The sequence below is a fragment of the Panulirus ornatus genome, chromosome 12, assembly GCF_036320965.1.
Source record: "Panulirus ornatus isolate Po-2019 chromosome 12, ASM3632096v1, whole genome shotgun sequence".
NCBI lineage: Eukaryota > Metazoa > Arthropoda > Malacostraca > Decapoda > Palinuridae > Panulirus > Panulirus ornatus.
In genome coordinates this window covers 16,456,645-16,472,522 of record NC_092235.1, presented here as the reverse complement: position 1 = coordinate 16,472,522, position 15,878 = coordinate 16,456,645, and the positions used below count along the sequence as shown (strand labels likewise).

The window sequence follows — 15,878 nt, the reverse complement described above, 5'->3', positions numbered from 1 at the left end:
TTTCACACACTTTACCAAACTCAGTCACCAGCTTCTGCAGTTTCTCACATGAATCAGCCACCAGTGCTGTATCATCAGCGAACATCTGACTCACTTCCCAAGCTCTCTCATCCACAACAGACTTCATACTTGCCCCTCTTTCCAAAACTCTTGCATTCACCTCCCTAACAACCCCATCCATAAACAAATTAAACAACCATGGAGACATCACACACCCCTGCCGCAAACCTACATTCACTGAGAACCAATCACTTTCCTCTCTTCCTACACATACACATGCTTTACATCCTCGATAAAAACTTTTCACTGCTTCTAAGAACTTGCCTCCCACACCATATATTCTTAATACCTTCCACAAAGCATCTCTATCAACTCTATCATATGCCTTCTCCAGATCCATAAATACTACGTACAAATCCACCTGCTTTTCTAAGTATTTCTCACATACATTCTTCAAAGCAAACACCTGATCCACACATCCTCTACCACTTCTGAAACCACACTGCTCTTCCCCAATCTGATGCTCTGTACATACCTTCACCCTCTCAATCAATACCCTCCCATATAATTTCCCATATATTTATTTTGCTTTGTCACTGTCTCCCGTGTTAGTGAGGTAGCACAAGGAAACAGACGAGAGAATGGCCCAACCCACCCACATACACATGTATATACATACCCGTCCACACATGCAAACATACATACCTATACATCTCAACGTATACATATATATACACACACAGACATATACATATATACACAAGTACATAATTCATACTGTCTGCCTTTATTCATTCCCATCGCGACCCTGCCACACTTGAAATAACAACACCCTCCCCTCTCATGTGTGCGAGGTAGCGCTAGGAAAAGACAACAAAGGCCACATTCGTTCACACTCAGTCTCTAGCTGTCATGTAATAATGCACCGGAACCACAGCTCCCTTTCTACATCCAGGCCCCACAGAACTTTCCATGGTTTACCCCAGATTCTTTACATGCCCTGGTTCAATCCATTGACAGCACGTCGACCCTGGTATGCCACATTTTTCCAATTCACTCTATTCCTTGCACACCTTTCACCCTTCTGCATGTTCAAGCCCCAATCACTCAAAATCTCTTTCACTCCACCTTTCCACCTCCAATTTGGTCTCCCACTTCTCCTCGTTCCCTCCACCTCTGACACATATATCCTCTTGGTCAATCTTTCCTCACTCATTCTCTCTATGTGACCAAACCATTTCAAAACACCCTCTTCTGCTCTCTCAACCACTCTCCTTTTATTACCACACATCTCTCTTACCCTATTATTACTTACTCAATCAAACCACCTCACACCACATATTGTCCTCAAACATCTCATTTCCAGCACATCCACCCTCCTGCGCACTACTCTATCTATAGCCCACACCTCGCAACCATATAACATTGTTGGAACCACTATTCCTTCAAACATACCCATTTTTGCTTTCCGAGATAATGTTCTCGACTTCCACATGTTCTTCAACACTCCCAGAATTTTCACCCCCTCCCCCACCCTATGATTCACTTCCACTTCCATGGTTCCATCCGCTACCAAATCCACTCCCAGATATCAAAAACACTTCACTTCCTCCAGTTTTTCTCCATTCAAACTTACCTCCCAATTGCCTTGACCCTCAACCCTACTGTACCGTAATAACCTTGTTCTCATTCACATTTACTCTCAGCTTTCTTCTTTCACACATTTTACCAAACTCAGTCAATAGCTTCTGCAGTTTCCCACATGAATCAGCCACCAGCGCTGCATCATCAGCAAAAACAACTGACTCACTTCCCAAGCTCTCTCATCCACAACAGACTATATACTTGCCCCTCTTTCCAAAACTCGCATTCACCTCTCTAACAACCCCATCCATAAACAAATTAAACAACAATGGAGACATCACGCACCCCTGCCACAAACCTACATTCACAGAGAACCAATAACTTTCCTCTCTTCCTACACGTACACATGCCTTACATCCTCGATACAAACTGTTCACTCCTTCTGACAACTTGCCTCCCATACCGTATATTCTTAATACCTTCCGCAGAGCATCTCTATCAACTCTATCATATGCCTTCTCCAGATCCATAAATTCTACATACAAATCCATTTGCTTTTCTAAGTATTTCTCACATACATTCTTCAAATAAACACCTGATCCACACATCCTCTACCACTTCTGAAACCACACTGCTCTTTCCCAGTCTGATGCTTTGTACATGCCTTCACCTTCTCAATCAATACCCTCCAATATAATTTCCCAAGAATACTCAACAAACTTATACCTCTGTAATTTGAGCACTCACTTTTATCCCCTTTGCCTTTGTACATTGGCACTATGCAAGCATTCCGCCAATCCTCAGGCACCTCACCATGAGTCATACATACATTAAATAACCTTACCAACCAGTCAACAATACAGTCACCCCCTTTTTTAATAAATTCCACTGCAGTACCATCCAAACCCACTGCCTTGCCGGCTTTCATCTTTCGCAAAGCTTTTACTACCTCTTCTCTGTTTACCATATCATTTTTCCTAACCCTCTCACTTTGCACACCACCTCGACCAAAACACCCTATATCTGCCACTCTATCATCAAACAAGTTCAACAAACCTTCAAAATATTCACTCCATCTCCTTCTCACATCACCGCTACTTGTTATCACCTCCCTAGTAGCCCCCTTCACTGAAGTTCCCATTTGTTCCCTCGTCTTACACACTTTATTTACCTCCTTCCAAAACATCTTTTTATTCTCCCTAAAATTTAATGATACTCTCTCACCCCAACTCTCATTTGCCCTCTTTTTCACCTCTTGCACCTTTCTCTTGACCTCCTGCCTCTTTCTTTCATACATCTCCCTCTCATTTGCATTTTTTCCCTGTAAAAATCGTCCAAATGCCACGCTTCTCATGCCACAAGCATCTTTTGCGCAAGCCATCACTGCTTCCCTAAATACATCCCATTCCTCCCCCACTCCCCTTACATCCTTTGTTCTTACCTTTTTCCATTCTGTACTCTGTCTCTCCTGGTACTTTCTCACACAAGTCTCCTTCCCAAGCTCACTTTCTCTCACCACCCTCTTCACCCCAACATTCTCTCTTCTTTTCTGAAAACCTCTACAAATCTTTGCCTTTGCCTCCACAAGATTATGATCAGACATCCCTCCAGTTGCACCTCTCAGCACATTAACATCCAAAAGTCTCGCGCGCCTGTCAATTAACACGTAATCCAATAACGCTCTCTGGCCATCTCTCCTACTTCTATACATATACTTACGTTTATCTCTCTTTTTAAACCAGGTATTCCCAATCACCAATCCTTTTTCAGCACATAGATCTACAAGCTCTTCACCATTTCCATTTACAACACTGAACACCCCATGCACACCAATTATTCCCTCAGCTGCCACATTACTCACCTTTGCATTCAAATCACCCATCACTATAACCCGGTCTCATGTATCAAAACTACTAACACATTCACTCAGCTGCTCCTAAAATGCTTGCCTCTCATGATCTTTCTTCTCATGCCCAGGTGCATATGCACCAATAATCACCCATCTCTCTCCATCCACTTTCAGTTTTACCCATATCAATCTAGAGTTTACTTTCTTACACTCTATCACATACTCCCACCACTCCTGTTTCAGTAGTGCTACTCCTTCCCTTGCTCTTGTCCTCTTACTAACCCCTGACTTTACTCCCAAGACATTCCCAAACCACTTTTCTCCTTTACCCTTGAGCTTCGTTTCACTCAGAGCCAAGACATCCAGGTTCCTTTCCTCAAACATACTACCTATCTCTCCTTTTTTCTCATCTTGGTTACATCGACACACATTTAGACGCCCCAATCTGAGCCTTCGAGGAGGATGAGCACTCCCCGCGTGACTCCTTCTTCTGTTTCCCCTTTTAGAAAGTTAGAACAGATATGAAGTGAGTTATGCTATCAGCAAATGATGGCAGGTATCAGTTTCTGGATTTCACGTGTCAATTTTTAAGTTATTTTTCCTCTCAAACAGTTTTATAATGTGAAATTCTGAAAGACTACAAAAATGCTGTTTGGTCTAGGCTGCTGGTGGAAAGTAGTGCTCTACCTGTTAGATTAGGGATAGCACTTCTGTTGTTGTGATGGTATCCTGCCTCTTAATGGATTCATAATAGGTGGTATTTCTCATCTTGGACATCTTTATAAGATTGTTCCTGATGATATTTTGATTAGGTTGGGTATGTAATGCTATAGAATTTAAACAGCTAAGCTGGTACTGTAAATAACTTATGTTAACTCTACTGGAGTGGTGGTGTAAAAAAAAAAAAAAAAATCATAGCACCATGAAAACATCACTCCCTCACTACAGAATTTATGGCCTGGAGTTTGATGGTCAAATGTTGTGTCATGTCACAAAAAATGTGGTTGACATATTTATAAGGAATTTGAAAGTTTTTTTCCCTCAAAAAGTCAGAGTTGATACATATGTGAACTCAGCTGTTGCATGAAGATATATGATAATTACTGAAACTTATATGTAGAACTATAAAATGGTCTGTGATGTTTCAAGCAGTTGAGAATTATCTTTTGGGGATGAATTTGCATTTTAAAAAATGATATGTGGTGAATGAAGAAACTGGTGAAAGATACAACACAGTGCAGTGATAGGATTGACTGGTAATATAGAAACTGCATTAGACTTGTGGAAAGGCTTTGAAAAAATAAAAGCTGTACTTGATTGCGCTGTAAAGGAGCAGATGCAAAGAAAGACTTAGGTAAGTTGGAAAGATGGGAAGAAGGAGTACATGGGTAAGAAGAATTAAATAATTTTTATTAGAATAAGGTTTTTATGTATTTTGATCATGGTGTATAGAGAAGAGAAGGTTCTGCATGAGCCCTGTTTGTGTTTAGTTAAAAAAAGATGTATAGAGTAAAGGTAGATAGCAAGTTGCAAGACAGAATCTCTAAAGTTATATGGAGCTTAGTATAGAAATAGACGAAATATCAAATGATTTCTTGAATAGCTGTTTGCAGATTTTCATCCAGTTTATGGTCTTGTTACTGATATTTGGGCTTAACTTCCATTCTTTCACAAAGTGCTTTAGAAGACAAGATTTTATAACAGGTTTTGCAAATGTGAATAAAGCATACTTGTCATCTGTGATTTGGAGAAATTGGTAACTGTCTTACTCTTCATGATCCTTATTAAACTTACTGTGGTGTTTTAGTATAGACGGTTCTACTCACGTCAAGAGGATGAATCTGAGCTGTATGAGAAGCTTTTGCTTTTGATATGATTGGAAAGATTAATTTTTCCTTATTTCATCAAAACTGTTGTAAGGATCTTGAGATTTTTGTTGATATTTGTGTTTGATTTAGTATTTAGTATATGAGTGTGTGCCTGTATTGCCAGTGCCTTATTTGTAAGATGCTGTAAAAGTTTATATTAACAAAATTACATTAAAGTTTTGACTTACAAGCAAACCCCTCTTGCATCAGATTGATTCAGAAGCTGCAACATTGGATCCTGACTCTGAGGATATGGAGAAACTTGTCTATGACGAATATGGCACCCCAGTAGCAGATGAACCATGTCACTGGTTGCCAGATGTTGCTCTGAAGGTGGATTTTCTTATCCTTGATAGTGTATATGCTATGGAAGAGAAAATAACTAATGCATCCATGCAGAGCAAGGTAAATGATAAGATGTATTCTTGGATTGTTGATTTTATGCTTATTAACACATGTTGTATTATTGTGTTATGGATTCTCACTGAGTGCTACAATGTCTCCTTTATGAGAATTATTGCAGACATAATGTGTATTGACTCATCCCGCATCCATATAACATTTTGATTCTTTTTCCTTAACTGTTTAACATTCACAAAAGATCTTCACCACTTGATGAACCTCCTCAAACAAATAACCTTTGTTTCTAAGAATTCCCACTACTGTATCAAGGTTACATTCTGGGAAGGGGTGGGGGAGGAGCATGTGGGAGCCAAATGTTTTCACAGGACAGTCACTGTTAGTTATCCTGTAGACTCAGTTAGAGAAAGAAGTGTGCAGTTTGTGTTGATGTTGCCACATCTGTTAATTTCTCTATAACCAGGGGAACAGTAATCAAGAATAGAAAAAAAAAAATTTATATTTATCATAACTGCTGTTTCCTGCGTCAGCGAGGTAGTGCAAGGAAATAGACGAAGAATGGCCCAACCACTCATTTTTTTTTAATTTTCCAAAAGCAGGAACAGAGAAGGGGCCACGTGAGGATATTCTCTCAAAGGCCCAGTCCTCTGTTCTTGACGCTACCTCGCTAATGCGGGAAATGGCGAATAGTATAAAAGAAAAAAGAAAGATATATATATATAGGTAGTATGTTTGAGGAAAGGAACCTGGATGTTTTGGCTCTGAGTGAAACGAAGCTTAAGGGTAAAGGGGAAGAGTGGTTTGGGAATGTCTGGGGAGTAAAGTCAGGGGTTAGTGAGAGGACAAGAGCAAGGGAAGGAGTAGCAATACTCCTGAAACAGGAGTTGTGGGAGTATGTGATAGAGTGTAAGAAAGTAAATTCTCGATTAATATGGGTAAAACTGAAAGTTGATGGAGAGAGGTGGGTGATTATTGGTGCATATGCACCTGGGCATGAGAAGAAAGATCAAGAGAGGCAAGTGTTTTGGGAGCAGCTGAATGAGTGTGTTAGTGGTTTTGATGCACGAGACCGGGTTATAGTGATGGGTGATTTGAATGCAAAGGTGAGTAATGTGGCAGTTGAGGGAATAATTGGTATACATGGGGTGTTCAGTGTTGTAAATGGAAATGGTGAAGAGCTTGTAGATTTATGTGCTGAAAAAGGACTGATGATTGGGAATACCTGGTTTAAAAAGCGAGATATACATAAGTATACTTATGTAAGTAGGAGAGATGGCCAGAGAGCGTTATTGGATTATGTGTTAATTGACAGGCGTGCGAAAGAGAGACTTTTGGATGTTAATGTGCTGAGAGGGGCAACTGGAGGGATGTCTGATCATTATCTTGTGGAGGCTAAGGTGAAGATTTGTATGGGTTTTCAGAAAAGAAGAGTGAATGTTGGGGTGAAGAGGGTGGTGAGAGTAAGTGAGCTTGAGAAGGAGACCTGTGTGAGGAAGTACCAGGAGAGACTGAGTACAGAATGGAAAAAGGTGAGAACAATGGAAGCAAGGGGAGTGGGGGAGGAATGGGATGTATTTAGGGAATCAGTGATGGATTGCGCAAAAGATGCTTGTGGCATGAGAAGAGTGGGAGGTGGGTTGATTAGAAAGGGTAGTGAGTGGTGGGATGAAGAAGTAAGAGTATTAGTGAAAGAGAAGAGAGAGGCATTTGGACGATTTTTGCAGGGAAAAAATGCAATTGAGTGGGAGATGTATAAAAGAAAGAGACAGGAGGTCAAGAGAAAGGTGCAAGAGGTGAAAAAAAGGGCAAATGAGAGTTGGGGTGAGAGAGTATCATTAAATTTTAGGGAGAATAAAAAGATGTTCTGGAAGGAGGTAAATAAAGTGCGTAAGACAAGGGAGCAAATGGGAACTTCAGTGAAGGGCGCAAATGGGGAGGTGATAACAAGTAATGGTGATGTGAGAGGAGATGGAGTGAGTATTTTGAAGGTTTGTTGAATGTGTTTGATGATAGAGTGGCAGATATAGGGTGTTTTGGTCGAGGTGGTGTGCAAAGTGAGAGGGTTAGGGAAAATGATTTGGTAAACAGAGAAGAGGTAGTGAAAGCTTTGCGGAAGATGAAAGCCGGCAAGGCAGCAGGTTTGGATGGTATTGCAGTGGAATTTATTAAAAAAGGGGGTGACTGTATTGTTGACTGGTTGGTAAGGTTATTTAATGTATGTATGACTCATGGTGAGGTGCCTGAGGATTGGCGGAATGCGTGCATAGTGCCATTGTACAAAGGCAAAGGGGATAAGAGTGAGTGCTCAAATTACAGAGGTATAAGTTTGTTGAGTATTCCTGGGAAATTATATGGGAGGGTATTGATTGAGAGGGTGAAGGCATGTACAGAGCATCAGATTGGGGAAGAGCAGTGTGGTTTCAGAAGTGGTAGAGGATGTGTGGATCAGGTGTTTGCTTTGAAGAATGTATGTGAGAAATACTTAGAAAAGCAAATGGATTTGTATGTAGCATTTATGGATCTGGAGAAGGCATATGATAGAGTTGATAGAGATGCTCTGTGGAAGGTATTAAGAATATATGGTGTGGGAGGCAAGTTGTTAGAAGCAGTGAAAAGTTTTTATCGAGGATGTAAGGCATGTGTACATGTAGGAAGAGAGGAAAGTGATTGGTTCTCAGTGAATGTAGGTTTGCGGCAGGGGTGTGTGATGTCTCCATGGTTGTTTAATTTGTTTATGGATGGGGTTGTTAGGGAGGTAAATGCAAGAGTTTTGGAAAGAGGGGCAAGTATGAAGTCTGTTGGGGATGAGAGAGCTTGGGAAGTGAGTCAGTTGTTGTTCGCTGATGATACAGCGCTGGTGGCTGATTCATGTGAGAAACTGCAGAAGCTGGTGACTGAGTTTGGTAAAGTGTGTGGAAGAAGAAAGTTAAGAGTAAATGTGAATAAGAGCAAGGTTATTAGGTACAGTAGGGTTGAGGGTCAAGTCAATTGGGAGGTGAGTTTGAATGGAGAAAAACTGGAGGAAGTGAAGTGTTTTAGATATCTGGGAGTGGATCTGGCAGCGGATGGAACCATGGAAGCGGAAGTGTATCATAGGGTGGGGGAGGGGGCGAAAATTCTGGGGGCCTTGAAGAATGTGTGGAAGTCGAGAACATTATCTCGGAAAGCAAAAATGGGTATGTTTGAAGGAATGGTGGTTCCAACAATGTTGTATGGTTGCGAGGCGTGGGCTATGGATAGAGTTGTGCGCAGGAGGATGGATGTGCTGGAAATGAGATGTTTGAGGACAATGTGTGGTGTGAGGTGGTTTGATCGAGTGAGTAACGTAAGGGTAAGAGAGATGTGTGGAAATAAAAAGAGCGTGGTTGAGAGAGCAGAAGAGGGTGTTTTGAAGTGGTTTGGGCACATGGAGAGAATGAGTGAGGAAAGATTGACCAAGAGGATATATGTGTCGGAGGTGGAGGGAACGAGTTGAAGAGGGAGACCAAATTGGAGGTGGAAAGATGGAGTGAAAAAGATTTTGTGTGATCGGGGCCTGCACATGCAGGAGGGTGAAAGGAGGGCAAGGAATAGAGTGAATTGGAGCGATGTGGTATACCGGGGTTGACGTGCTGTCAGTGGATTGAATCAAGGCATGTGAAGCGTCTGGGGTAAACCATGGAAAGCTGTGTAGGTATGTATATTTGCGTGTGTGGACGTATGTATATACATGTGTATGGGGGGGGGTTGGGCCATTTCTTTCGTCTGTTTCCTTGCGCTACCTCGCAAACGCGGGAGACAGCGACAAAGTATAAAAAAAAAAATATATATATATATATATATATATATATATATATATATATATATATATATATATATATATATATATATATATATATATCCCTGGGGATAGGGGAGAAAGAATACTTCCCACGTATTCCCTGCGTGTCGTAGAAGGCGACTAAAAGGGGAGGGAGCGGGGGGCTGGAAATCCTCCCCTCTCACTTTTTTTTTTAATTTTCCAAAAGAGGGAACAGAGAAGGGGCCCAGGTGAGGATATTCCCTCAATGGCCCAGTCCTCTGTTCTCAACGCTACCTCGCTAATGCGGGAAATGGCGAATAGTATGAAAGAAAGAAAGAAATATATATATATATACATAAATGTCCATACATGCCCCTGTGCACACATATACATATCAACGTATACATACATATACACACACATACTTATATACATGTGTATATATTCATACTTACTGCCTTCATCCATTTCTGTTGCCACCCCACTACACAGAAATCACCACCACACACACACACACACACACACACACACACACACACACACACACACACACTACACACACACACACACTACACACACACACACACACACACACACACACACACACACACACAGAGCAAGGTAGCGCTAGTAAAAGACAAAAAAGGCCACATTTGTTCACATTCAGTCTCTAGCTGTCATGTGTAATGCACTGAAACCACAGCTCCCTTTCCACATCCAGGCTCCCACAGACCTTTCCATGTTTTACCTCAGATGCTTCACATGACCTGGTTCAATCCATTGACAGCACGTCCACCCCAGTATACCACATTGTTCCAATTCACTCTATTCCTTGCACACCTTTCACCTTCCTGTATGTTCAGGCCCTGAGCACTCAAAATCTTTTTCACTCCATCCTTCCACCTCCAATTTGTTCTCCAGCTTCTCCATCTTCCCTCCACCTCTGACACATATATCCTCTTTGTCAATCTATCCCCACTCATTCTCTCCATGTGACCAAACCATTTCAACATACCCCTCTTCTGCTTTCTCAACCACACTCTTTTTATTACCACACATCTCTCTTACCCTTTCATTACTTGATCAAACCACCTCACACCACACATTGTCCTCAGACATTTCATTTCCAATACATCCACCCTCCTCTGCACAACCCTATCCATAACCCATGCCTCACAACCATATGACATTGTTGGAACCACTATTCCTTCAAACATACCCATTTTTGCTCTCTGAGATAATGTGCTCGCCTTCCACACATTCTTCAGTGCTCCCAGAACCTTTGCCCCCTCCCCCACCCTGTGACTCACTTCTGCTTCCATGGTTTCATCCACTGCTAAATCCACTCCCAGATATCTTAAACACTTCACTTCAGGGTCAAGGAGAATGATGTAGGTAAACAGAGAAGAGGTAGTGAAAGCTTTGCAGAATAGGAAAGCCAGCAAGGCGGCTGGTTTGGATGGTATTGATTTGGTGAGGATATTCAGTGTATGTATGGTTCATGGTGAGGTGCCTGGGGATTGGCAGAATGCATGCATAGTGCCATTATTCAAAGGCAAAGGGGATAAAGGTTAGTGTTCAAATTACAGAGGTATAAGTTTGTTGAGGATTCCTTTGAAATTATATGGGAGGGTATTGATTGAGAGGGTCATACCAAGTACAGAGTATCAAATTGGGGAAGAGCAGTGTTGTTTCAGAAGTGGTAGAGGATGTGTGGATCAAGTGTTTGCTTTGAAGAATGTATGTGAGAAATACTTAGAAAAACTAATGGACTTGTATGTAGCATTTATGGATCTGGAGAAGGCATATGATAAGAGTTGATAGAGATGCTCTGTGGAAGGTATTAAGAGTATATGATGTGGGAGGTATGTTGCTAGGAGCAGTGAAAAGTTTTTGTCAAGGATGTAAGGCATGTGTACGAGTAGGAAGAGAGGAAAGTGATTGGTTCCTAGTGAATGTCAGTTTGCAGCAGGGGTGCGTGATGTCTCCATGGTTGTTTGATTTGCGTATGGATGGGGTTGTAAGGTGGTGAATGCAAGAGTTTTGGAGAGATGGGCAAGTATGCAGTCTATTGTGGATGAGAGGGCTTGGGAAGGGAGTCAGTTGTTGTTCGCTGATAATACAGCGCTGGTGGCTGATTCATGTGAGAAACTGCAGAAGTTGGTGGCTGAGTTTGGTAAAGTGTGTGAAGAAGAAAGGTGAGAGTAAATGTGAATAAGAGCAAGGTTATTTGGTTGAGTAGGTTTAGGGGATAAGTAGATTGGGAGGTAAGTTTGAATGGAGAAAAACTAGAGGAAGTGAAGTGATTTAGATATCTGGGAGTGGATTTGGCAGCGGATGGAACCATGGAAGCAGAAGTGAGTCACTGGGTTGGGAGGGGGCAAAGGTTCTGGGAGCATTGAAGAATTTGTGGAAGGCGAAAACATTATCTCAGAGAACAAAAATGGATATGTTTGAAGGAATAGTGGTTCCAACAATGTTATATGGTTGTGAGGCATGGGCTATAGATAGGGTTGTGCGGAGGAAGGTGGATGTGTTGGAAATGAAATGTTTTTGGACAATGTGTGGTGTGAGGTTGTTTGATTAAGTAATGAAAGAGTAAGAGAGATGTGTGGAAATAAAAAGTGTGGTTGAGAGAGCAGAAGAGGGTGTAATGAAATGGTTTGGTCACATGAAAAGAATGAGAGGAAAAATTGATGAAGAGGTGTCAGAGGTGGAGGAAACGAGAATTGGGAGACCAAATCGTAGGTAGACGGATGGAGTGAAAAAGATTTTGAGTGATTGGGGCCTGAACATTCAGGAGGGTGAAAGGCGTTCAAGGAATAGAGTGAATTGGAACAATGTGGTATACTGGGGTTGATGTGCTATCAGTGGATTGAACCAGGGCATGTGTAGCATCTGTGGTAAACCATGGAAGTTCTGTGGGGCCTTGATGTGGAAAGGGAGCTGTGCTTTTGGTGCATTATACATGACAGATAGAGACTGAGTGTGAATGACTGTGGCCTTTGTTGTCTTTTCCTGGCGTTACCTTGTGCGCATGCATTGGAGTGTGGTGCCATTTCATGTGTTGTGGGGACGTGGCAGGGATGGATGGAGGTAGCATGTATGAATATGTACATGTGTATATATGTATACGTCTTTGTATGTATATGTATGTATACGTTGAAATGTATTGGTATGTATATGTGTGTGTGTGAGCGTTTATGTATATGCATGTGTATGTTAGTGGGTTGGGCCATTCTTTTGTCTGTTTCTCTGCACTACCTCACTAATGTGGGAGACAGCGACAAAGTATAATAAATATGAATATGTATTGTCCTCTCACCTACCCCTGAGTAAAGTTAGGGGTTGGTGAGAGAACAAGAGCAAGGGAAGGAGTAGCACTACTTTTGAAACAGGAGTGGTGGGAGTATGTGATAGAGTGTAAGAAAGTAAACTGTAGATTGTTATGGGTAAAACTGAAAGTGGATGGAGAGAGATGGGTGATTATTGATGCATATGCACCTGGGCATGAGAAGAAAGATCGTGAGAGGCAAGTGTTTTGGGAGCAGCTGAGTAAGCGTGTTAGTAGTTTTGATGCACGAGACCGGGTTATAGTGATGGGTGATTTGAATGCAAAGGTGAGTAATGTATATGCATGTTTATGTTAGTGGGTTGGGCCATTCTTTTGTCTGTTTCTCTGCACTGCCTCACTAATGTGGGAGACAGCGACAAAGTATAATAAGTATGAATATATATTGTCCTCTCACCTACCCCTGAGTAAAGTTAGGGGTTGGTGAGAGGACAAGAGCAAGGGAAGGAGTAGCACTACTTTTGAAACAGGAGTGGTGGGAGTATGTGATAGAGTGTAAGAAAGTAAACTGTAGATTGTTATGGGTAAAACTGAAAGTGGATGGAGAGAGATGGGTGATTATTGATGCATATGCACCTGGGCATGAGAAGAAAGATCATGAGAGGCAAGTGTTTTGGGAGCAGCTGAGTAAGCGTGTTAGCAGTTTTGATGCACGAGACCGGGTTATAGTGATGTGTGATTTGAATGCAAAGATGAGTAATGTGGCAGTTAAGGGAATAATTGGTGTACATGGGGTGTTCAGTGTTGTAAATGGAAATGGTGAAGAGCTTGTAGATTTATGTTCTGAAAAAGGACTGGTGATTGGGAATACCTGGTTTCCAAAGAGAGATAAGTACATAAGTATAGGAATGTAAGTAGGAGAGATGGCCAGAGAGTGTTATTGGATTACATGTTAATTGATAGGTGCGCGAAAGAGAGACTTGTATACGTTGAAATGTATAGGTATGTATATGTGCTTGTGTGGTTTGGTTGGACCATTGTTTTATCTGTTTCCGTGCGCTACCTTGCTACCACTGGAGACAGCGACAAAGTATAATAGAAAATAATAGATGTATATATATGAAGGTGAAATTGCATGTAGTTTTATTTAACATGCAGAGTTTTATTTAACATGTAATTTTTCTATTCATTTGGCATAATATGTTTCTCAGAGATGATCCTCATCAGGTGCCAATTTCTTGTTACACAATACAAGATAATGCTACTTAAAAGTTAAGGGATAAAATTTGATTCAGTGAATAAAACTACTAATCTTGAAAGAAAGAAATGATACAAGGAAACAGGAATACATTACAGAGCACAACAGTTACTTTAACAGTCCAGATAAATTTTCAAACCAAGAGATCTCATCCTCTGTACAACACAATAATCATAACAAACCTAGGATGTGGGCAAAGCATAAAAACACAAGGCAGTATAGTGCAGTGGCTACAGACTAGGGCAAGAGAAAATTACATTACCTGGCTGGACACCGGGAAAGGGGAATTCCCCTTGCAAGACTATCCTCGGGGTATTTATTGGGGGGAGTCCTATACAGGGTCATTCCTGATTGCTGCCTTACCCTGAAATGCCTTCATTTCAGCTGATGAGGTGGATTGTCCTCATGAAACATGTGCCACATGTATAGAAAGATTAATGTTAAATGAAATTATATGAACTTCTGAATTGCGATTTCACGTTCTTATATACATATATACACATATACACATATTCATACTTGCTCGCCTCCTTCCATTCTCGGCACCACTCCACCCCACAGGAAATAGCATCGCCACCTTTTATGTCAGCTAGGTAGCGCCAGGAAACACCAACAAAGATACATTAAGTAGAAATATTAAGACGAAGCAAGACCTGGCTTGGTCACTGCCCTCTAGTCTGAGATAAGCACATACTAGATCAGTAGAAGAACTCATTTCCTATGTTCTCATGTAATTGCTATGTATTTATATGGAATAGGGGTCTGTCTTTTTAAGTTAAGTTATGACAGATAGGAATAATATCTGTGTTGCACATAGTAAGAAGCCCAGTAAATACTTTAGCATTGCTGAAAAGCTGAAAATAATTGAGCATGAGGAGAGTAATATTTTTGCCTCATGCATGCCCCATTTCTGGCCAAGAGGTGGTTCAGTACAAGTGAACCTGAAGTTATTTCCTTCTGATTCAGGTTAATCTTTGCTCCTCTGAATACCTCCATCTTGTGAGTGGGTTGGAAGGGGTCAACATGCAAGAACAAATTTCAGTGAGAGAATTAAGAATGTTTCCACAACACATTTCAGTATTTTATTTATTAATGTTCATTGGAAGAATTTGGAATGTAATGGAATGTGTCTTCTAATGGACCACCCTTTCCACCAATCAGTCAGTTATGATAGGATTTTATTATACCTGTTATGAAGACTTTTAGTAGGGACTTAAGGTCACCCTTACTCTTTAGAGTTATTTGACTAATAAGGCCTAATTGTATATGGGATATTGATTCCTTGTTTACTATTTAGTAATGCCATTTTGCCTTACACAGAGTTGGCGTTTAGGTGATAGTGGAGAAAAGCATGTTGGGGAATTTCGTGCATCTTGTCTTCCACCAGTGGACGAGAATGATATACGCCTTAATCCCATCCATGTTGGCCGGGAAAGATTACTGGCACTTGAAGAAGGGATTGAGAGAAGATATCTTAAACCCCCTCTAGGTAAGTGTTTATATCTGTATACAGTGAGCATGAAGCATTTATGAAAAAATCACACTGGTAGTTACTTTTTAGCACTAAAACCGTTATTGGCTTGCCTCTGCATTGTAAGGAAGAACTTACGTTTCCATTCTGACATTAGCGTCAGTTTTTACATCAGGATCTGTTTGCTTTTGTTTAGAATTGTTAAACTTCCTGTTATTTCCTAATGCAGCTTGGTAGAGCAGCAATGTAAGTGCCTTGATATATCTTCTCCTCAACAAAGGCAAATACATACTATTTTCTTCTTACTCCTGATAATTCATTGTCAAAGCTGCAACCACTTTATTTGCGGAGAGACTGGTATGAAACTTTGAGCATATATGGATGATCAAAATACAAAGTTTTGGGTACCAACGTT

The 15,878-nt window shown here is 41.1% G+C and overlaps 1 protein-coding gene across 33 annotated transcripts in view; it reads left to right on the top strand.

Annotated features, from left to right (window-relative positions):
- The window catches only part of tou (bromodomain adjacent to zinc finger domain 2B toutatis), a 1,094,933-nt gene that overhangs the window by 978,233 nt on the left and 100,822 nt on the right, over positions 1-15,878 (top strand). For all 33 annotated transcript variants that reach the window (XM_071667361.1, XM_071667356.1, XM_071667362.1 and 30 more), the window contains 2 exons: positions 5,512-5,706; positions 15,313-15,481. In XM_071667361.1, the coding sequence (XP_071523462.1) occupies positions 5,512-5,706; positions 15,313-15,481 (364 nt within the window). The remainder of the gene's footprint in view (positions 1-5,511; positions 5,707-15,312; positions 15,482-15,878) is intronic.